Here is a 24,998-nt window from a genome sequence, read left to right as displayed (position 1 = left end):
TCCTTTTTTCATCTGTGGGTGTTCTCACGACTTCCCAAGTCACAAATAATCACCTTGTGCTCTTTGAATCCGTCTGTGTAAAGACATAATAAAAACGATGAACCATGAATGCTTTTCTGGGCAGACTTGTTTTTTTTGTTGTGGTGGCTGACAGGTAGCAGCTTCTGCAGACAAACACAAACACACAAATAATACATAGGCTATGTCTAATTTTACACCTGAGTATCATACAGCTCCTGCAGAATCACTGTGACCTCTGACCTCCAGACACAGGGAATGAAAGGAGGCTTGAGCATCGTTTTGTTGTATTTAAAATACTAACTGACAACGTCTTAAAGGTCAAAGCTGAAGAGCAGAGCTTATAATTTAAGCAGATTTTAACATAAAGATGTGTTGTGCTGTGAAGTGACACCTTTTTTTACAGCTCGGCTGTCTTGAGACACAAATATCAGCCATCATACATTCTTACTACTAATAGTAACACATATAGTGAGCTTCAAAAAGGCTTTACAAACAGAAACAGGCATGTTGTTGTGAAGATGAATTTACTGTATATTTGGCTGACCCACACTGTAACATGGAAGGGAAGCAGCTGGTGGTAAAAGTGGATTTATGATGTTCTTTATATAATTCATGTCTGTTCAGGAGCACTGCCGGCACACAAACCCACAAAATAAATTACAGCTATACTACTTTTATATATGTCAGCAAGCATGGGACTGCTCAGGCTGTTTTTCAGTAATAGCAAAATTGCATTTCACTTTATTATATACAAAAGATTTTTACTGCAATACTTAGAAACTTTGGTGGCAAATAACCTCATCATGTGAAAGCATTAGCAACCCCTGCTACTAAAATTAAGATTAAGATTAACTTTATTAATACCTGTAGGGAAATTGAGTAGAATGAATAAATAAATGAATGAAAGGGTCTTTCTGTCCTTATCTGGTGTACAAATACCACCTCTGCGCATTGTTATCTGCTGCATCATCACGCCTCGGCAGGAAATAATAAGATAAGCATGCATGATGTATTTATATCAGGCAATCAAACTAGGGTTCTAGTGCAGGAAATGATACAGTCGTGTACTTTTATTTGGAGCATGTGTGTGGTGGAATAAAACATTTTAAACTGTTTAAAATCCTTTGTGGTTTATTCTTTTTGTATCATCACAATAAAACCCAACTGTAACTAGAAAAGGGCATTTCCTGAAGAAAATGCAAGTTTGTTTGCTGCAGCTGAAGCATTGCTTTGAATGCTGATGTGAAGGATTGCTCTGAATTGCTGGAGAATCAGAGCAAGTCAGAGCTTTGTATGCCTGTGTGTGTTTTTTTTGGTAGGGGTTCATTTATAGTTGTGTGTAGTTGTCCTAATTTAAAACTTAGAAGACAGCAATTCAAAATATGTTAGAAAAATGTGACTGTGACTAAAGTGTACTCGGATGATGACATTAGCCTGCAATATTGTCCAGCTGTAGCCCAACAGTGCTGTGATTTGACGCCATCTGGTGGTCATCATGCACAAGTGCTTTTTTTAAAAATGGCTTGTCTCATCATTTCTTTCTCTGTTGATGGTCTTTTGTACAGCAAAGCTGTAAACGAATGTTCCAGAGAACCAAAACACTTCTGCTTTGTTTGGAAACAGCTCTGTCTGTAGCTGCTAATGACGGCTAACGCTATTCTGTTAATAGTTTGTAGTTTTAGCATGAAACGCTACAAAACTGAAACTACAAAATTCCAACAAAATAGCAGCAACTCCAAAGTCAACCGATCTGTCCGGGCAGCCTAAATCAAACCTGTGCTAAATGATTCCGTAAACTGAAGTGTAAACGGAAGTGTACCCGTCGTAACGTCGTAACACGGCAACGGGCTTGCGCCTAGGTTTCGAGTAAAACCACATTTCCCAGAATGCACCGACGGTTCTAGTGACATCCACACTACGATGAGGTGAAGCGGTTGTTTTCGTCCCGATCTTGGACTAACGCTGCCTGTAAACTGAGCTACATCGGGTCTTACATCGGAATCAGCGCGGTGTCTCCGGTTTGTAGGTGTCCATTGGCTTCAGGCATCCTGTCAGACTAAGGGTTTCTCTTCATTTTCGGTGAGTTTATCGCCATGTTGTCATCAGTCCCCACCAGGCTCATTGCGCGAAGGTCGCGCAGCCTGTCACCGTGTAGTCGCGTGCTGCAGACCAGCTCCAACGGCGCCGCATGTCAGGGCATCCGCGAGACACCGGCGGAAGCCAACCGAAACCCCATCGTGTCCACCTCCCGGGTCTCCAGGAGGGGGATTTTGGCTGAGGAGACTGCTTCTAACAGTATGAACCCAGCGGTGCAGTACCACCACCTCGCCCCTAGATGGCTGTCTAACCTGGAGAACCGCCGCAGCTCCTGGGCGGCTCTGGCCAGCAGAGGGCGCAACAACAACCAGTACTGGGAGGAGAGCGGGCAGAGCGGCGGAGGTGAGAGCCGAGGGGCAGGTGGAGGAGCCAGCCGGGCAGGAGTGGCCTCGGCCGGAGTTCTGTCTGCTGCAGCTGTGGCCTTCTGCCTGAGGAAAGACTCAGATAACAAAGGTAGACTTAATCTGTGTTATTTGACTCAGTGATTAATTACAGACCTTGGATCGAGACAATAAAACAATGTTGACATTTCTGCACATTTTCACCAAATATACATTTGTACTCATTTGTTGTGTACAAGTGTGTTCTTGTTGCGTAATTAGTTTCTGCATGTGTTTCTTTTAACAAGGTGATGCTCTGCTGGAGGCAGCGAGGACCAGTAACTCTCAAGATGTAGCCAGGTACCTACTAATGCACACATTCCTTTCACTCACATGTAAACACAGAGGCTGCTGTCACTGTAAATGCAATTCATTTTGTGTCACAAAGCTTTGTCACGACAGCGGTGAACTGTGTTAGATCATATCCATTGCCTTTAATTTATTATAATATTGTTAAGATGATATTGAATATTGTCACTATTTGTATTACATGTTCTACATTAAATTCTGTTCACATGAATAAAGACAATGATCTTTATATTTTTTAGTGTGTGTAGACATTTAAGCCTTGTTTAAGTTTCATGCTGAGGCCAATTTCCAGAAAAGTCAGCGTCATTGTGAAAGCATTTGCTCACCTGTGGTTGCAGTTTCACTAATAACCAGCAGGTGGAAGAAGAGAACCATCTGTCTGTGCAAAATTGTGTTTGTGAAGGAGATGTTTGCTGGATGGATGTCACACTCAGGCATAATTTCAGCAAAATATTTTGCACTACAATGAGTATCAATGTCTAGAATGTCTCTCCTTAATTTTTTTTTTTTGCTGATTTCTTTTTCTACAAAACCAAAAAATCTAGAAATAAGACACAATGACTCACAAACATGAGCTTAATGGACTCTTTGTGACCACAAGGTTATCCACATTCATCCACATTTGGCTACATGCGAAACACACAGATTACTCCTGATTTCCTGTTCTTGTTGCAGCACTTTGAAGAATCTGTCCTTCAGTTGTGTTAAATGGATGACTGCATGCTCTCTTGGAGTTGTTGGGTATCGATATCTTAATCCATGTACTGAGTGTGTGCATACATGTGTGTATCGATGTGTGTCTCCATTTGCAAGCTTGTGTTACCTGTGCACATGTGGCAGATGGTGCAGGTGAGAGTGCAGAGACGGCCAGTCAGCAGGTCACAGAATGTTTTAAGTGCTTTGGTTTATAGAAGTGCTCGAGTGTCGGGGTGTGTCTGCTGAGCGGCAGCCAGCAGAGCAGAGGCCTCCTGTCTCAAAGGCTGTGCAAAATGTACTATTGTAATATTTGGGGACATTTTTATGTTGTTAAATTGGCAATGATGAATGAAGCTGGTGTGCTGTTATGAAAAGCTGTTCTTGAAGGCTCCATTTTAGTGTGGAAGATGGGAAAGAGTTGTTCTCAGCTAAAGTAGAATAGAAGATGTTGCACTTAATGGGTTTTAGCTATGAATACATTCAGTATTGTTTCAGTAATGTTGTGACTTGAGCTAAAAAAAGGCTCCAAGCCCTTTCTCTCTGAGTCTGCTAATCAAGCTGGGCTGTATCCATCAAAGAGCACAGCCTGTGAAGCTGTAGACCACAGAGGTGGCAATAAGTGTTAAAAATTTCCCCACAATGGGGAAATTGCATTTTTGCAACGGCAGATACAGAAAGCAAGTGTGTGTGTGAAAAATATAAAATCAGACATCGTTGAGTCTTGGGATTAGTTGTGTTGTGAAGGATTCACTTGTTGCATACTGTGCTACCATAGAGATGAAGGCTGCATTTGAAGAAGACCTCAAAATGGGACAGTCTTGCTGCTCAGCTAAAATGCTGCCTTCAAATACTATGAATTCTGTATTCTGTGTTAATTCTGCAACACTTCAAATTGAAAAAAATGTAGTTCATTAGGCTTTTATCTCCTCATGTGTCACTGTTAATCTGCGCTATGTTTCCAAAGATTTGTCCTCCGACACTGCTTTTATTTAGTTGTTCTTGTAGCTGTGGTACAACTGTGGCCAAACTCTGATACTGCCTGCAGACCAAAGCAGTAAAAAAAAAACAGAGCCAGAGAGCAGCAGAGCTGAGGGCAGAGCAGACAGAGGCCACCGTGTTGACTGTAAACACACACACACTGTCTGCCCGCTCAGCACAGCAGACGACAGACGGCAGACCCCTTGGTCACACACAGACACACTGAGTGTATTATAGGACTGTGTCGCTCTAGTGCCTGATGTTATACCCTCAGGCTGAAAACTCAACACACACCTGGCTTGAACACAGAGACACATTAACTGGTCAAGGAGCAAGTGTGAGTGGCTTTGAATAAAGACAACACACTGGTTTCATGCTCTCATGTGTCCAACAAGCCACATTTTCTTTGTGTTTCTGCATAACTCTTCATTGATATGTGTTAGAACAATGGTGCTGATACTAAAATAAAAAAAATGACACCAATTTTCTTTTTCTATTTCCCATCAGGCTGCTAAAAGAAGGAGTCGACCCAAATCACCGGCACCGCCTTGGTTGGACCGCTCTCATGGTTGCTGCCATGAATCGACAGCACAGGTCTGTGTTCCATCCAGCTAAACCTTCTGAAAACGTGTTTTTAAAGACGCCCTCCCCAGTAAAAGCATACATAACAGTAACAACAGGGTGTGCTGTCCTGCAGCTGTCTGTGTGCATGTGAGCATGTGTCCTCTGTGTCACTGCTCTGGTTGTTACAGTAGGTCTTCAAAAGTGCAAAAAGCAACTCTCAGACTGACAGACGGTCTTTACCCATTTCCCCCCCACATCTCTCTGTCCAACAAATTAAATTAGCCTCCTGGCCCCCAAGAACGCACACAACACAGAGAAGGGCTGAGGTTAAGGCCGGGCCAAATCCAATTTACAGGGCTTTTTTTTTTCCTCCATCAGGACTGTGTGGTCCTCTTTTTTGTTGTTAAAAGGTCTCACAAGTGAGAAGCATTATGTGAAATCTGAATATGAAAATAGGTCCATATGTGCCTACAGGGTTATAAGGGCATCATGAATAATCAGGGGATATGCTCAGGCTGTGATAGCTGAGAGAACATGTTTAGATTTTTTTTGCATTTAAACTGGCAAAATGTAGCTCGATTTAGTTCTTCACTTGTCAGTAATGAATCATTTTACCCAGTAATCTTTAAGCTGCATCCTATATTCCCATCATGTGTGCTGAGTGATGGCTGCACTGTAATGTATTGACGTGAGTCATGTTGTCTTCAACGACGTCTCTCTGTGTTTTTTAGATACAAATTTGATTGTGTTTGTGTCTTAACTGATTGTCAGTTCGTGTGTGTGTGTGTGTTGCTGCACACTCTTTGGGTGTGTGTTTGTGTGTGTATGTGTTATGAGTGCTATAACTCAGCGAGACAGTGACACTCCTCTGTGTTTAATCCCGTCTTCCAACCCCCCAGTGAGCCGTCACTGCTGCAGGGAAGACGGAACATTGGTTCACACACATCAGTCACACAACTCTCGCTCTCAAATACACACACACAAACACGTACAAGTGAGACGGGGAGTTTATACCAAATATCTTACAGGCCAACTGCCTATTACTCAGCCACACACAACTTTATTTACAGCCGTTAAGTGAAAACACAGGGAACATTACTCATGAACAAGATCTAGCCTGTAGCTAGAATGTCAGCATGGATCTCACTGTTGAATTATTCCCCCTCTCCTTCATTTTGTATTTATGTTTATCTGCTTTTAAAGTGATAGTTGTGTTTAAAGGAAACTTTGGCACTGTGGCATCCACCTCGTAGCCTCTCATGTGTTCAGGGGTCGAGGTGTGACTGTGTGTGATAGAATCAAGGGTGGAGCAGAGGGGTGTGTAAGAAGTAAGGGTGAGACATTGGGGGGGCGTGTGTTTGTTTAGCTTTGATGTGGGTCTAAATCAGGGAGGCGCAGGGCCTGGCCCTCTGTTTACACTCTTTAACACACAATACCCATCTCCATTGCTCTTTCTGTCCCTCCATCCCTCCCTCGCTGCATTCACGTGCACAATGAACGCTCAGCCGAGTGTAGCGCCTATTGACCGTTCCGACCTGTCGGCCGAGCGGCTCGATGGGAAGGAGGGGAGGCAGGAACGAGGGGAAAGCGAAGGAAAGATGGAAGGAGAGGATGAGTGGCTTGTTGGGGAAAAAGAGAGGGAGAGAGAGGGTGATGTGGAGTGGAGTGGGATTATGGGTTTAAAACCGTGATTAGCTACACGAGTTGATGTGTTGTCATCATTTAGTCATGATGCAACAAGATTATGATGGTTAGACTCAGTGACAAACCAGGATATGAATGTTTCTAGCCCAGTTTTAAATACAAATACAGAGCTGAAAATGAGGGATGTCATTTTTTTAATATTACAGCCAGCCATATAGTATTACTGCAATAATTCAGACTGTAAAAGATGTAAACGTTGAACATCAACTTCACCACTTTACACCAGCCAGTTTAATTGAAAAAGTTCATAGATGTTAAACTTCTAGGATTGTAGTGTCCAAAAAACATTATTTTGATTATCTGATGCCATAAAATCTACATTTTCTGGATTGTGGCTGACAATAAAAACTGTAGTGAACCTTTCTTGGTGTCTTTTTGACCCCAAGGTCTGCACCAGGTGAGCTAAGGGGTCAAGTGAGGTCCAGCGTCTGGGCCAGGTGGTCAGAGATATGGATGGTCAGCTCAGCTCAGGTGTCTATTATAGAGCAAAGGAGACGGAAGTGTCCGTTTCCTTATTTCCCCTCCAGGGCTGGATCTGAAACTAACACCAGCCCCCCAGCCTTAACCAGCCGTCACCTGCTGGCAGAGCTCACACTGAGTTGGGAGGCTGATGATGAGCAGCCCGAACTTTTGGATATTATAACTTCTGCTGAACATGCTGACTGTCTCTGAGCTCCATCAGTGACGGAGCTGAGCGTTAACTCAGGCATCACTGCTGAAGTGGAACTGATTGAGGAATAATTTACATTTGTAGATTCATTAAAAATGCAATAAATAAATAAATGCTGCCTATTCTGTAATGTGGTAAATTAACTACTTTATTTTGGTTTATCCACAGAGGGAAAATAACTGTTTCTGTGTATATAATGTGCGAAGAGTAAGCTGTAACTTTTTTCCTGGTTTAACCTAATTAACCCCTGCATGTCTTCAGTTTGGCCTCAAATTAGTGCAGAGGTGCTCTGCCTAAACGTCCTAAATAAAGTTAGCCACTTGATCATCAGTTGATTAGTAAAACTATAAACTGTTTTCAAAAGCTCATTAGTTTTAGCACCACCCTGCATAATTAAATCTCCTCCTCTTTCATCTTTTTAGCTACACTTTCCTCTTTTCATACACTCCTCCTCCTTCTCCTCCTCCCCTGCTTCTTTATCCCCTCATGTTTACCTTCCTGATGCCATTAACCCTTTTCAGACCATCTCATTTCTTCACACAGTCCTGCCCAGCCTCGTGTGACCGACCTTAGTTTGAGTTTGGGTGTGTCATAGAGGAGGATGCGTCGATATTTGTAGAAGTGCTTGCAAGGGTGAGAGGAGAGCCCTCGGTGGGTCATGCCCCCCCCCTCCCCAGCAGCCCCCCAGCCACAGCGATACAGTAACAAAAGAGGACTCCCAGATAGTCCTTTTAGCCTCCCTCAGCAAGGTTAGACACAAAGACCTGGTCAGACAGTTCTCAGCCTCGCTCTCCCACAGGAACACAACATTCATCATATAAATAGATACAAGAGACAATTTGTCTATTTTTGAGACTTTACAGCTGAAGTAATTCATTGTATAATAAGGAACTATGTTCGCAACCTGTTGAGATTTTTAAGCAAAAATTGAGATGCTTTTTTTTACGCAGCTTTTTTGGTTTTTGGTCATATCTAGTAATTAGCTGAGACATTTGGTCAGAGGAATGAAGCAATTTTTATGAATTTAATAAATCACCTCAGCACAAGAAAAGGGTGAATAAAGAATAACACACATTTTAATACAATTTAAAGAAAAATGTGTAAATGTAAAAACATATATATTGCAATATTGCATTTGTCTACTTTCTGCTGCATGTTTTGATGCATGTTAACATGTTATTAGTTTAATTTCTCCTGGTGTTAGATCAGTCGCCTGTCAGTGCTAGTTCTCGGAGCACAGCTGTTTCTACTGTATCCTGTTACAAACGTTTGCTCTAAAAAAAGAGGGTCCACCTCATCCTCTTATGAATAATCATTTTGCTCCATTTAAGCCATTTTAGGCCACTGCCAAAACCATTTAGCTGAAAATGATCCATCAGTCCCTCCCAGGCTGCATTACGTGGTAACGGGTTTAATGACGGCAGCAGCGTAGGGTTCATGTTTCGGCCACCACCTCTTTCTCAGTCAGCACAGGCTAGTTTTTGTTTGTGTACATGTCTGTGTCTCAATGTCAAAGCTGTTGCTCACGGTAGAAAATGTGAAGTGTGTGACAATGTGTTCTGTAGACAGAGAGACAGTACCTGGAATGTCCGTCGGGTCACAGTGAGTGGTGTTGCCGAGGTACTGGTCGCTTGTTCTCTAAGGCGGTACGCTCCAATGAAGGACTACACACAAACACCAGCTCTGTCACACACAGGGCCCCCAGCAGTGCCGGAAATGGGCCCGACCCTTGCCCCTTCCATGTGCACATATGTACATGTTACAAGGGACACAAATGTGTAATGAAGGAGAGAAAGAGGGAAGTGGGCCATTGGTGTGTAACCACCATAACGGGACAGAATAGATGGAAGTGAATCAGGTGGAAGAAGAGTCATATTTGCATCAGCATCTGTTTGTTTTTGAGCTGCAAGGATGCACCAAGAGGTCAAGGTTATGTTTGAAATAAAGGAAACATCCCTGGTCAAAATCCAGTCCACATCCTGACAGACCTAGATGGCCTTCAAGTGTATTTATAAGTGCAAAAATCCCACTATCAGACTAGCTGTCCTTTTATTATCCTTAGTTGTTGTAAATAAGGATGCTGTTATGAAACAATATTGTCTTTGCAAGATTTTTTTGCATAGATTTATTTTTGTTTTTAATCTGGGTTCATAAAAAACAGAGACCCTCATGTAATCAGTCTGTAAATGTTTCTCTTTTTACTTAAAAAAATCACCTCAGCCGTGAACAAAGTGCAAAATATACAATAATAAAAAAATACTCTTTGTTCTATGAATTACATAGAACAAATAACATTTAGACATAATACGTGGTTCTTGGAAGAATTAGAGCATGTGTTTAAAAGTGTGTGTTTTTCATTACCAGCGTGGTGAAGGTGCTGCTTGAAGCTGGTGCTGACCCAAATGCTGGAGATCACTTTAACAACGTTTATGACACCTCGCGGGAGAAAGGCATCCATTCACTGGAAGGTAAAAAAAAGAAATAAAAAAAGTGTGTGTCTCGTGTGTATTACACATATAAACACAATGTGTTAAACCAGATATTATGAGACATTATTATCTGCATAAAAATTTGCATTTATGTACATGTTTGATTCCCTGTGTATTATTTGTTTTATACGTTCTGTGACAAGTACTGTGTGTTTTATTTATTTTTCTTCTGGGCTGCAAAGTCGCACATACACACAGGCATGATGGCACACACACACACACACTTTACCCCCCACCCTCCAGTCTGTGCTGGGTTTCTGCAGACATATTTATATGGGATATGTATATTGCAGACATTTATATGGCTGTCAGGTTTGGGTCCACGTGGGGCCGGCGTAGCGTGGGGAAGCGTTTCCCAGACGCGCACTGATGGATGGGCTAGGGGGGCCTGTGCGACGCTTTATTGGGTTAGCTATGATTATCCCACCCTGTCTCTTTCTCTCTCTCTCTCTCTCTCCAACACACATACACAGACACTTCAGTGAGATGGAGGAAGAGTGGGATGGATGGATGAAGGGAAAGACTGATGAAGCTAGGAAAAGGAAAGGGAGATGGAGGAAGGAAGATGTGGATGTTTGAGGGAGTGATAGAGAGAGGGAGGGATTGAAGGAAATGGGTGGGATGATGAGGGAGAGAAGAGGAAGTCGGGAAATGGATGAGACAAAGTTATTGGGATAGAGAGAGTGTGGGAGGGGGGGGGGGTGTGCGGGTGGTGAAAGGGATTGATGGACACCGAGGACGAAAGGAAGGAGGTGGAAAAAATAAAAATGGATGGTGGAGGAGTGGCACGAGATGAGTGCTCTTATGAAAAAGAAGTAAGGAGAAAATGATAGAGTATCTCTATTATTAGTAAGGAGCACAGAAAAGAAGAGGCTAACACACAACTTACATTATCTGGATCATGTCAGACAGCTGAGCTTAAATCTGTGAAATTGAACAAGTCTTCCAAAGCTGGAAACAGAGTTGCCGTCACACTTTCTGGAGACACTGACTGTGAACAGACACTGAAAGTGAAAAATCACTTTTCAGTTTTATAGTAATAGTAATAGTATACTGAACCTGTCCTTGCTCTGCTAAGACACATACAGTTGTTGTAATATTTGTTCTCTCTTCATCTTCCTGTTCCTCTTCACAGTCCTTGTGTCCAGAGAGGATGAATTCAGCAGCAGGCTCAGCAGCAGGGCTGGTTTCCGTGGTTGCACAGCTCTTCACTACGCCACACTGGCCGACGACCCGAGCATTGTCCGCATGCTGCTGGAGGCTGGTAAGTTACCCTGCCCAGACAATCCAATAGTACTATAGTACTCCACTCAAGAGTTTTTTAATCTGGCTATATGTTTTTAGCAGCTGTTTTGATGAGAAAATCAAACATTTGCTTTAGATTGGCTATTGGTTATTTTACAGTTTTAGTTCTCATTTCTCATATAAAAATGAATTTGTTGGCTGTAGAATACACAGACCTAGTCCCTGTCCCTGTCACCTAACGACACAGGGATGGTGGAGGAAGTCTGTTTCCTGAGGCCAAACTGCAAAATGCAGCTGCCACCTGAACTCTGTCCATCTCAGCTAAACAAATCCAACAGACCTCAATTATGGTGTCTACTAGAGGGAAGATTCTCTGTGGTTTAACAGATTGTCTTTATGTGTTATTAAGTCAAAGGTGTCAGTCAACACTTCCAGAAATTTCCAAATGTTACGCAGTGCTCCGGTTTTACATATAGATCACTTCTATGTAAAAATCAGCACCTTGCACATACTGGAAGTGGTCCACAGGGGCAATGATGTCATCACTAATGTAAAAAAAAAAGGGACGACTAATGAGGGGTGGTGTTGGATAAGTTCAAAACTGTATTCCTGGATGGAAGCCTCTGCTGTTATGGATCCTCACAAGGGCTGAGCAATTTGGGTAAATCCAGTATCCAGGTTTTTTTTTTAACAAATATGGTGATTCTTGGTTGATTTCATCTACTGGTTTTCTGCGTATCATCACTTATTGCGTATTGTCACCACCTCTACCTTTTAAATTTTATATTGTTTACAATTAAAACATTATAAACAATGTAAAAAAACAGCACTAAAATGACTTGTTCCTCCTCCCCAGCCCCCATTACCCTCGCACCTGTCGTTGACTCAGCTCCTCTAGTACACACACACACACACACACACACAGGCCCTGGGGCCAGAGTATCCCCCTCAGTTTCCAGGCGAGCAGCTCTTAAACAAGCCAGGCCTCGTTGAACTGTGACCTCCACACAGAACATGCCCTTGGGGTAGCTGCACATCCACAGGAAGTGTGTGTCTTTGTGTGTGTGAGTTTACATATGTGAGATCATGTATGTATCATATTTGTGCACTCAAGACTCCATATGATTAATTAAAATATTCATTTATTCATGTGCTGCTTTTATCCATCTGATATCCTTGTTTCGGTGTGTGTATATACATCACTTTAGATTGTGGGGAATGTGTAGTTGTTGCTTTTTAAGATGATGAGGTTTTTAATCTAAAAACACTCCCATGTTTTGGATCAAAGACACCAATCACCATCACTATACACACACACACACAAGCTTGTATTAATGTCTTGTTTATGTTTATGATGGATGGTGCATCTAAAGCTCTGTCTGCCCGTCTCACCCGTCTGTAAGCCCTCCGTACGCCTAAACAAATCACTTCGTCTAACTCGATCAAATGTTCTGCAGACGCATTTTTGAATTAAAAAGGTAAGAAATTTCACGAAGCAGAGACATTTGTTTTAAGACAATCAGATTAAAGACAGGGTTGGTTGTTGCTTGCCCGGCTGGGCTTTAGCAGGGTTGGCGCCGCCATCATGGCCAATAACCATCATGACATCACACACAACAGAGTCACACTACTGTACTGTGCCTGTGTGTGAATGGGCGCATAATTAAGAAAGTTTTTATGTGTGTTTGATTATGCTTCCATTTCCTCTTTGTAGCCCCAATCTGTCTTTCATCATCATAAAAACCTTATAAACTGCCACAGCTTCAGGACATCCATATGGATTTGTGTGTGCGCGTGTGCCCTCTGCATGTGTTTGTAGAGGTGTGTCTGTCTTGTACCTTGTTATTTCCCCTGTGTTTGTGTGCCTCCGTGTTACGCCACTAGCCATCGGTTTGCTCTTTTGGCCTTAGCCGGCCCACGACTCGCATCTCTATCCATCACAGTCTCTGGGCCCACCCGCAGGCTTCACTTTGCCCCACAGTCCCTCGCCCTACCTGCGGAGGCTCTCCAGCTCCTCCCTAAGGCTCCACATCAGGGGAGGGGAGGGGGAGTCACTGAGTAATGGACAGCTCCGTAGGTGGTAGGAGGCCAGAAGAGACACACATGCTCACAGACGCACACAATACAGATACAAGGACACACACGCACACAAAGACCAGCAGGGGCTCTCTCCCACCAGCTGCTGTGAAAGAGAGGGAGGAGGAAATAGGGAAGAGGTGGGGACTCCTAATAGGCATAACTAAAGCACTCCTAATGAAGGGATCCTCTGTGTGTGTGCGTGTGTGAGAGAGTGACTGTCGTTAATGTTGATCCTGTTATAAAGTGCTATGGCCCAGAGGGTTGGCCTGATATTAAAGCCCTAAATGATGCTATTTATTATGTCCAGTGTGTGTGTGTGTAGGGTTACTTTATTGCTTTCCTCCCTCATGTTTTTGGTGGTTGATGCTGGTGGTGGGGGGGTAGCGGTGTATTGTTGTCAGGATCGATAGCTTTGTGAGCAGGTCAGGAAATGTAGGGATTTATCGATAATCATCACAGTGATTATTGGTCTCTGTGGTCTGAGAGCACAAAGAACAAACCTCACCTTTACTGCTAACATACAGTTTGTTCCTGGTGGAAACTTCAACCTCCTTTCAGCTTCTATACAGTACAGATGGCACCAAATACTTGGGTACAACCTTCTAAAAAATATTTACCCTTATAGACGTAACTGCAAGCACTTATAATTCATGAGTGATTTATTGCATTCGTCTTATACTGTAGCAGATTTCCATGTGCTTTAGTACCAACTGATCAAGAAGTGACACATGTCTTGTCACTCCAATGAGCTTGCACTGTTTTCCCTCTCACGACTTTCTTAAATTACATTAAAGATTGTTCAACAGTGAGATTCATCATAAAACCCATTCGAACCTTCAGCAGTGCCACCATGCAAAACCCAGAGAAAATCATAAGAACTCACAGTGCTGCTTAATACTTAGGGCTTTTTTTTAAATATATTGCAGCCTCTTGGCTCAGATGTGTTTGCTTGTTAGTGTGTGTGAGTCACTTGGCAGATCAAGAAGTAGCACATTAGCAACCTGGGTGTGTTACTAAAGTCTCTTACTGCTCAAGAATCAGAGTATCATCTAGATACTAGCGCTATGAGCTGAATACATTTTTGTTGCTACCAAAACAGTGTTGAGGTTTGAAATCTAGGTTCCATCTGATGTGGTGAAAACACTCACTTGTTCGTGTGAAGGCACGTGTGTGTGTCGCCAACACTGTGTTGACAGTGGTGGCACAGGTCAGGGCAGAAGGCACTGCTAAACACCCCAGTTGACAAGCCCACCTCTGTCCAACCCTGGCACACTTCACCCACACTGACATTATGTTTCTTCCTCATTCTCACTACATTTGACAAACGTTTTCCTCCGTCTGACCCCTCATGCTGTGTGTTTGTGCACCTCAGCGGCTCCCAACCTGCAGCAACCCACAGTCTGTATTGATTTTATAGTTGTTAAGGGTGTTGGTGTGCGGTTGTAGGGGTCAGGGTGTGCGTTATTGGCACGCATTGCAGATATGAAACCCCCTACAGGGTCATTGCGTAGCCTGCCTGCTTCACTGCAGTGACCCCTGAACCCATGTGACCTCTCACCTTCTGAATTGATGTTTTGACCCTCCTGCTGAGCAAGTGTGCGTAAATTCATGGTGTTTTTTTTTCCCTGAAAAGAGATTAACTGCTGTTAGTTTCAATTGTTATATGAATAATACAAACTGTACATTTGTGTTGTGTGCAGGTGCCAACCCCTTGCAGACCAATGGTTTGGGACACACAGCACGGGCCTATGCTAAAGAAGGCGATGTGGGCACAGCACTGAAAGAGTGGGAGGACAAGGTATGACACACATACACACATTCATAAACACAGACAGATGTTCTGATAGTTTGGCTTTGGCCTGCTCTGAGTGACTCGGCACAATGTGTGTCATTTACACAGACACACTCCTCAGGAGGTCTGTGTGTGCTGACTGACAGGTGCTATTGAGTATCAAAGCTGTGAAAGCTGGTGGAGGTTAACTGGGGTTAAAAACATGTGCTGAAGAACAGAGCTGGGTTATTGATCAGTATGTTATAAAGTACATAAGAGGAGACACAGCCTGGAACTCTGTCTGTAGTCCTGTGTGAGTGAGCTTCACAGGAAGTGCTCTCTGGAGATGGTGAAAGTGATAGCAGTTATTAGTCTGTGGAGCTACTTCTAAGTAAAATACAGTGCCTGTATTTATTTTTTTTAAGTAATGGAAAAACATGTCAGCCAGTGTAACTGTGTGGCTCACTGACGCGTCTTTAATAGTTTTTGGACACAAATCGAGCTCTGTGGCACAGAGGGTAACGCAGGGTCACAGATGTTAGTGCCATCAATTTATTGTTGGATTGAAGAGAGCAAGTAAAGCTTAGTTTATAGAGAAATCTCTGAAAACGCAGAGTTATGTGCTTTGAATTAACAAATAAAATGATACACACAATGAAAACAATTGGTGAAAGAGTGAATAAATGGACACGTCTAGCACAGAAGAGGGGCAACAGGTGGATTTTGAAAGTAAGAGCAAACACATGAGACGAGTCAATTTTATCCACACAAACATGTTGCTTTAAAAATAAAAGTAAATCTATCTCTGAATAATAATGTGATATGAAACCGTGATTTAATATAGAGCAAGTTGTCCTGAGTGCAGTTTTGTGGTTTCATGCATGTTCGGCTGCACAAAACTCCAACAGCACAGTCTCAGTGTTTCACAGGAGCACACAGGAGCAGTAGAAGTGTTTCTTAAATAAAACTCAAGTTATCCGTAGTTATCTACTGGCTTGACAGCAGGCTGGAGCTAAGCAAGATGGAGAGAGAGAATAAACAGGCTGCCTCCACTGCAGGGTGAAAACCTGGAGTCTAAGGAGACAAAGAGGGGAGGATAAATGAGTCATGTGGTGGCAGCAAGAAAGAAAGAGACACTGAGGGGTGAGTGAAGAAAGAAAAATCACAGGCAAAGAAAGAGAGGAGGATAAGAGTGATTGAGCAGAGTCAGCAGAAGAGAGAAAATGGAGGCAAATGGAGAGAGTATGATGAAGATGAAGAAGAAGCAGACAGCCGCTGCAGAGGAAGGAGAAGTTGGAGCAGACTTCACAAAGAGAGGATACACTTTGAGAGCACTGGTCCAACATACTGACTGTGAGACTGTCCTTAACACACACTGTTGTGTCTTTCTGATGTTTTTTTTTTGCTTTGTTTTGTGTTTTTTTTTTTTTTTTTTTTTTTTAACCTTTATCTAGTTCCAAGAGGCACAGGCCCGGCGGGAGGCGGAGGAAAGGAGGAGGTTCCCCCTGGAGAGGAGGCTGAAGGAGCACATCATCGGACAGGAGGGGGCCATCAACACTGTGGCTTCAGGTAAACACAAACGCACAAAGATTATATGATGCTGTAACTACACACCAGCATAAATAAACACTTCTTTTCTTTCTCTCACATTTTCTATGTGCTCTTTTAAAAATCTTTCTTTTCTGCACCCATCTACTGCTTCTCCTCCCTTCCCTCCAGCAGTAGGCGGGATCAGACAGACCGGCGGAGGCTGTAATTGGTTAATTGTGATGAATGAGCTGTCTGTCAGGCATACACAGGTGCTGTGTGCATGTGCGTGTGTTTGTGTGACAGCTGAGGAGGCCAGGCTTGGAGCCGCCAGTTAACACGATTACAGAGAGAGGAGACATACTACAGAACCCCCTCCCTCCCTTCTCTCCTCTCCCCTCCTCCTCTTTCTTCTCCATCTTTCTCCTCTCCCCTTCAGCTTCCTCTCCTCTGTGTCTCCTCCATCTCTGCCTTGATTTCCATCTCACCCTCTCTCCTTCCTCCTGTCTTGTGGCCTTCATGCACTTCCTGAATCTTTCCACCATTCCGTAGGTAGCCAGGAAGGTGGGAAATAAAAAACACAGTAAGACAGTAGAAACAGTAGAAAATAGTAGCTGAAAACATGGCATAGAAAAGAGGAGGGAGGATGAGTTAGAGCACAATAAGACAGGAGACAGTAAAGAGCTGATATTACACCCAGCATCCATGGAGGCCATGTATTGATCTGCAGATGAGAGAGTTTCAGAAAGGTTGTGCAGCAGAGAGAGAGAAAGAGAGAGAGGCTGTGTGTTATTTTTTTATGAGGTTGGACATTTTCTGTTTAGATTTGTGAAAATAATTAACTTGCTCCCAAAGCCAGGAACGGATATTACAGCCTGTAATGGTATTGGTGGGAGCAGAGTTTATAACCAACAGGAGAGTGAAACTGAAGATCCACAGATCTGAGAGATGTCTATAAAACAAATACACATTTACAAGTGTCAGCGTTGGGAGGGAGAGGAGGGGATGATCATGGGACTTGTAGTCTTTGGCAGGGCGATGAATGGCTGTGGTTATCATAGCAAATTGTCCTGAAAGCCATACAAGATGTCGCCACTGAGATAAAAGAGCAGCTTATTGATCTCTAAGTATGATAGTGAATATATCACACACACACATACATATATATATATATATATATATATATATATATACACCACATAAGTGGTATGAGAGAACTAAAACAGGCAGAGATATTTGTACTTACATGTTATTTTGTTTTTATCAAAGATGAGCCAGGCACGAATCAGTTAAACTTTGTCAGAGTCTAAGAGTGGAAGTAGAGATTTGGAGATGAGGGGAGGTGGATCAGGAAAGAGAGAAAGGGCTGTAGTGCAGATAAGGAGACAGCAAATGAGAAAAGGATGTAGAGATAAAAACAGAGTGCTACACTAAGGCAGATTATGTAACAAATGTCAGCCACATATAACAACGTATTTTAATGCGAGCTCCCATTAAAAACATTTAGTTTTATAATACTTTTAAAAAGGCTATAAAGACAGGTTATCACATTTGGAGGGTGGATATATTGTTTCAGTAAACTGTTACAGAAGTTGAGAAAGGAAAGTTTTTGTCTGTGTATGATTTTATCTTTCCATTGTTTAGCGTGTGTGTGTTGTCGTGTCATCAGACGGCCTTTTCCACCTGAATTCTTCATGACGAACAGCTGGCCTGCAGCAAGACACACACACACACACACACACACATTACAAATACACAAACCTCGCGCACACACAGGAAGGAGGTTAGATTGATCCAGGTTTAGCTCTCAGGGCTAAGGGTTATTGAAGAGAATCATCCTTCAGTAATCATGTTAGAGCCAACCAGACCTGCCCAGTGCACACTGCTTCCTGTGTGTGTGTATACACATGTGAAAGAGAGTGAGCTTTCATTTGTTTTGTGTCTCCTTCCTTTCCTCGTTGTTGTCGGGGTCCTCTGAGAAATGTCAATGTGCCCTTCTGTCAAAGTCGGTCTCAATCAGCTAAAACACGCACAAACACACAGAAGGTTACGCTGTCATTCACACAACCATTGATAAAGCAGACAGAGCTTTGGAGCCCCTCTTGTCACTATTCATCTCCCTGTCCATCTCTGACACACTCGTTTGTTTCTCTGCCTCATTCTCTGTCTCCTTATCTCCATCACTCCTCTCTCTTTCCCCTCTTTATCTCCACCTACATCTCTGCTCCTCTTTCCTCTCCTTATCTCTGCTCCTCCCTCTGCTCACCTCTGTGCCATGTCATCCCTCCATCATTCTGCCTCTCCTCTTCTAGTATTATCAGGTATTAGTTGCTATTTTAGCACTATGATGCCTGTGAAGTGTAGTTTTTACTGCACAGCATGTAGACCGCTTTGTGGTTCTCTCATGTAAGGTCTGTGTTAGGAGGGTGTCATTTTTCCACATCCATTAGTACAGGTGTCTACTAGGGTTTGTCATAATCGGAGTGTATGTGAGGATTCAGTGGTTCCACTCTCTACCTTCATGATGATCTGAGCATTCCTGCTGGCATCAGCTGTACTGGCAGATCTTGATGTTCAGCTAATGAAGGAAACTGTGGTCAGATCCTACCTGAATGTGTCCCTTCATTATCTATACTCACCCTACAGTCCACATCACATCACATCTATCCAGAGCCATTGCCAACTAAAACACACAAACACGCACATAGTGAATACACACAAAAAAAACTGGTCGGTAGATTCAAACCAGAATCTTTTCACTCAGGGCAGCAGTAACCATTGATCCACGGACCTGTTTTGGCCCTGTTGGTTAAACCCTGTCCATCTATGGCTCTAGATTTGGCCCCAGTCTCTCAACAGATTCTGCTTTGGAAGAGTTTGTGTCTTGTTCCTCGAGGAGTGGCTGAAACCACGGCCAAATACACACTTTACTCCCCACTGATCCACCTCATCATCTTGTCTTTGTGTATGTGTGTGAGTGTGGTTGCTGGGGTGATGGCAGGGTTGGGTAGGCACTCCTCTTTAAGCAAGCGTGTGTGTCTGTGTGTGTGCAATGCTACGATCTATGCTAAACTGATTTCACCATGGCCGCGCCAGAGAGGCTAACACAATTACTGCTGGCTAATGGCCCCACTGACTGAGGGGGGAGGAGGGCCATCGTGGCTAGCTTTCTGGAGGTCTCTCATCTCGCTCTGTTTTCTCTCTTTTTTCTTGTTTCTTTTTTTCCCTAACAAATGTCTCTGACCCTTTCCTCATCCCTGCTCTCGCACTCTTTTCTCATAGTTTCTGTGATACCCGCTGCCCTCAGGTCAGCTGGGTTCAGATGGGTGAAACTTTGTCATCCAATGCATTACTAAAAGAAAATGGCGTCTCTCTTTCTTTCTGTCTCTGTAGCCATCAGGAGGAAGGAGAATGGCTGGTACGATGAAGAGCATCCTCTCGTGTTTCTCTTTCTTGGCTCATCAGGAATCGGTAACACATTCTCTCTCCTCTTTCACACACAACAGCTCACACTCTGGTTTGATCTCATGAAGTGATCTGCAAAAAAAAGGAGCTAAAATAAACACTCCAATAAGTCAAGTTCCTGAATTGTGTTGATGCATGTTGAGTGTGGTGTGTCCTCCTCCTGCCAAACAGACAAAGACAAACAAACACACAAGACTAAACACAGTACAGGTCACACACTGTAAGCACAAATTAGACAAAGTCTAGCTTGTGTTTAGTAAAAGATGTCACTCCCTACATCAAACTGTTACTTACAATAGATTAGTGTTTCATTTTAGAACGTTATTTTAATAAATAAGGGGGTTTGTGTTTACAAACTAAATTACTGTGATAATGTTTTGTTTAAATGTTGGCTCCCTAGGCTGTACTACTATTTACTGCATTCAAGCTAAAACCTCTTTTTTATGTATTTACTGTTTTCTCATATCTTTTTTATGTCCTTACACAATTTTTAGCTGTAAAAAATACCAAAAGTTGGTTTTGCAGATTTTAATTGAGGCCTTTTAAAAGCAGAATGTGCAGCCATTATTAATGTGTATCACTGAGGGACACATAAAATTAAATCACTGTCGGCAGATTTTCAGTGTTTAAAGACAAACCTTGAGTAGTTCAGAGAAAAGCTTAAATGTCCTCAACCGTCATGAGATGAGGAAGTGTGTGTGTGTGTTTGTGTGAAGGCAGCAGGGAGGGAGAGGGAGAGAGGGGAGGGATATTAGGGGCCAGATAGATGGCTAAAAAAGCAGGAGATGGTGAAATGACAGGCCAGAGAGATAGATGAGGGAGAGACGGTGTTCATATTCTCTGTTCCCTTCAGCGACAAACAGTGGCCATGAGACATCAATATTAAACACAGCAACAAGACACAAGCGCACAGCCTCTTTCACACACACACACACACAATCATCATACCCGTATGCATACCAAACACAAGACATCAATATCATATATGAGCATTTATATGCAGAATATTTTACCGACAAACATAGTGTGTGCTGCTGGAGATGATTGAAAGCTTGGTTGAGGGAGGCGCTGGGATTTAGGCCAGCACTTAGCGAAGGAGAGAGATTGTCTTTCTGTCTGAAATGAGTAAGCTTGTTTTCCTGGATTCCTGAAATCTCTGCATGCTGATGTGCTCTGTAATGGCAGGGATAGTTTTTTTTACATTAAAAATAAAGTAATTGAATGGAGGGAAAGGGTTGTTCCTGTTGCATAATGAATAATTAAATGATGTCTCTGTTTTGTCTGACCGAACCCGTCACAGGAAAGACAGAGTTGGCCAAACAGGTGGCTCGATACATGCACAAGGATATTAAAAAGGTAAGAAATGCATAAAGATTTCCCACTTTCCATAGGTGGGAGAGCTCCTCAGTCCTCACACTTTTAATTTAGGTAATGAAAGAGTTAAGATTTACATGGGCAGTACATGGCAGTACACTCTGATACTGTCCATAAAGGGTTGTGTGCGTCTTGTGTGATTGCAGGGCTTCATCCGGATGGACATGTCTGAGTTCCAGGAGAAACACGAGGTACGGCCTAAGTTGTATTACAGAAGTTCATTCATGTCAGAGGAGAGCAGCTGCTGATGCATGGCATTGACGCATTGGATTAATTCTGTTTATGTACTCATAATGGATGCATAAACCAAAAAGAATGTTTTCCCTCTTTGTGAAGCTTTGGTGATGAATACATTTAATCACTGATTCAGAGTTGCATTATGTTACACGGTTCAAAAGCCACACCTAATCATTTCTCCTTAGTGTATTTCTACATACATGTAGATTGTTGAGTATAGTTCTCTATTTCTCATCTCAGGTGGCAAAGTTCATTGGCTCCCCACCAGGGTATGTGGGACATGAAGAAGGCGGTCAGCTGACCAAGCTGTTGAGGGCTTGTCCCAATGCCGTTGTCCTGTTTGATGAAGTGGACAAAGCTCACCCTGATGTTCTCACCATCATGCTGCAGTTGTTTGATGAGGTGTGTACTCACTCTGAAACACATCCTTCCTGCGCGTATGTTTGCTAGTGCAATAAAATGATCAATGATTCCTCTCTCAGGGTCGCCTTACAGACGGTAAGGGAAAGACCATTGAGTGTAAAGATGCCATCTTCATCATGACGTCTAACGTTGCAAGCGATGAGATCGCCCAGCATGGACTGCAGCTTCGCCAAGAAGCTGAGGAGGTCAGCCGCAGAAAGCTTGCTGACAACCTTGGTGAGAGAAACACACTAATGTAATGTAAATAAACACAAGTGTGCATACAAACACATGTATGTGCTCTCATCACATGATTTTATGTTATAACATGACATTTCCATTAGTTATGTAAAATGGACCTGTCTTTCAAAATAAAAGGGATCAAACATTCAGCAGTGACAGCCACAAAACCCAATGAAATTAAGTGCTACACTGTGCTAAATTAAATTAACTGCTGTCATCATGCTCATTTCAGAGGATGTACAGAAAAGTGATGACATCAAAATCTCCCGGCAGTTCAAAGAATCTGTCATCCGACCGATCCTAAAGGTAACAGTAACAGATATACACAGCCTTGTAAGTTGGCCTGAGAGGCTGCAGGTGTCATTGCTCATTCTTTGGTTCTGTTACAGGCTCATTTCCGGAGGGACGAGTTTCTGGGTCGGATCAATGAAATTGTATACTTCCTGCCATTCTGTCACTCAGAGCTGCTACAGCTGGTCAGCAAAGAACTCAGCTTCTGGGCCAAAAAGGTGAGAAACATCATGTCATCATGTGTAGATGCACACACGTCCTTCTGCTGCTTAACACAAGCAGAGAGCCATCCAGTTCTACTACACTGGAAGAAGGGCAGATATGTCCAAAGACAGGTGGGTGAAGAGCAGAGCAGTCCACAGGACAAACAAGAATATTTAAACTGTGCAGACCTGCTACAGCATATCACTCTGTGTGTATGTGTGTGTTTTTTTAACTCCGAGGAAGAAAATCTGTCTTCGGAGCCCCGTCCTTCACTGCACCCCACATTTATAACCCGGGTGTCCTCCAGTGGGAATGGGGGGGGGCTCACCCACTTCATCCTGCAGCCGCTGAGCTGTGCAGAAACGCACGCAGATCAATATTATGTGCCACTGTTACTCACTATAATGTGATTACAGTGTTTAACATGTGGAGCCCTCATCAATATTTAATTATTAATATTACAGCTGTGTCCTGACAGCCAACATGGGCCCTGCAGGCGACTGATAGGGACCTGACTCATGACTCATTTATCTGTCCGTCTTTTGAATGTTACCACGTGCGTCTGTTTGGCTGTGTTCCTGTGTTTAATTTTTTTAAGTGTCTCGTAATAACCCGTCTCTGTCTGTATCTGGCAGCGGCGCTAACAGCAGAAATCTCATTATTACTGAATCCCCACAAGCCATTTGTTTGTCACTCACTTATATTAAAAGAATCAAACATTTACTGCTTACATTATTGCCCTTCTATATATCTGGAGTAAAACATGGCATCTTAGTTATTGAATGGAGCGTTAACATCCGTAGCTAAATGAGCGCCCTGATCACTACTATCGACTGGTGTTTGATTAAAACACATTAAGTGCCTGTTGATTAGCGCTAGCAGACATGCTGCTTGACAGTATCTCATCTCTCCTTCCTCTCTAACAGATTTGTGGTTCTCTGTGTCCTTTTTTTTTTCATGACCTCATCTCCCCCTCTGTCCTCAGGCTAAGCAGCGCCATGACATCACTCTTCAGTGGGATCGCCCTGTCCTGGACCTGTTGGCGGGCGGGTATAACATGCATTACGGAGCACGTTCCATCAAACATGAGGTATGCAGACAATGTCTCTGGTGTCCATAATGTAATGAGTAAAGTTTAATTACTATTAGTTAGTAGTTTTACAGGGAAGAAAACTGTCGCTGTTACCCAGTAAGTGTTGATGGTAATTCTGTTGAACTGAAGCAGTGAATTCCTTTGTGCTGTTACTGTTAGTAAAGGCTGAGTTATCTGCTCCTAATCCACTGCCTACATATACCAGCATACACTGCACATCAACAGCACAAGATAAATCCTTGAATTCTTACAAAACCTGTAGAAGTCAGCATTTCAGAGGTTTGTGGGTAAGCACCGACAAAAACCCTGCAGGTTCAGTGTCTTTGTGTATCACCATCACCATACCTGTAGCTACTACTTTGTTCCAAACATAATGTAACACTGCAAAGATACCTCACCCAGTCTGTCCTGCTGGTCTTCTTTGTCCTTTCCAATTTATTTGTGAGAACTGAGGAGTAAAAATTTCCAGCATTATAAGGCACACTTGGGTTAAACTCACCCTGAAATTTGAGAGATGAGCCCTAGAGACACAGAGCACATGAAAAAAAATTATATCTAACTTAGATGTGTGGCAATAATTGACAAAGGGGTCCTTTCGTGTTCCTGGTCATTCTTATTTCCAAATAAGTGGGTAAGATAATATGCTTTAGCTAAGGCATTGATACATTTTACTGAGCTTAAAAGAAAAATGAGAAAATATTTTTCAAGTTGCTGCCCTAGTCTGACAATAGGATATTTTTGATATTATGATATGTGATATTTTTTGTTTTAGGAGTCTACTTTACAAAAAAAGTGTTTACAAAAGTAGAAAAATGATTTTAAAACTACAATCCCAACAAATAAAAAACTGACTTCTGACCTTGTCACTAATCCCTCAGGTTGAGCGGCGGGTCGTCAATCAGTTAGCTGCAGCGTACGAGCAGGAGCTGCTGCCCAAAGGCTGCACGCTGCGCCTGTCTGTCCAATCAGAGGACCAGGAGGAGCGCAGCACACCCAGTCTGCGCCTCGAGGTGGTCGGAGAGGACAGCTCATCCAGAACGCTGGACATCCGCCCACCGCTCAGCCCTGAACACTAACAAAAGGCAAACACCATATCATCAGCATCCTCATCCTCATTACTGGTGAATACATCCAATAAAAGTACCTCTGATGAACACAG

General features: G+C 42.9%; 1 protein-coding gene across 1 annotated transcript; it reads left to right on the top strand.

Annotated features, from left to right (window-relative positions):
- The first annotated feature begins 1,915 nt into the window (after positions 1 to 1,915).
- Positions 1,916 to 24,998, top strand: clpb (ClpB family mitochondrial disaggregase). The gene is made up of 16 exons (XM_028419497.1): positions 1,916 to 2,571; positions 2,747 to 2,798; positions 4,989 to 5,075; positions 9,784 to 9,887; positions 11,044 to 11,172; positions 14,933 to 15,030; positions 16,458 to 16,572; positions 19,924 to 20,001; positions 21,296 to 21,351; positions 21,516 to 21,560; positions 21,847 to 22,008; positions 22,089 to 22,245; positions 22,484 to 22,557; positions 22,641 to 22,760; positions 23,732 to 23,836; positions 24,718 to 24,998. Exons 1-16 carry the CDS (start codon positions 2,115 to 2,117, stop codon positions 24,913 to 24,915), a joined length of 2,037 nt encoding a protein of 678 aa, XP_028275298.1. The 5' UTR covers positions 1,916 to 2,114; the 3' UTR covers positions 24,916 to 24,998.

The sequence above is a fragment of the Parambassis ranga genome, chromosome 13 (assembly GCF_900634625.1).
Source record: "Parambassis ranga chromosome 13, fParRan2.1, whole genome shotgun sequence".
NCBI lineage: Eukaryota > Metazoa > Chordata > Actinopteri > Ambassidae > Parambassis > Parambassis ranga.
This window is presented reverse-complemented; position numbering and strand designations above follow the sequence as displayed.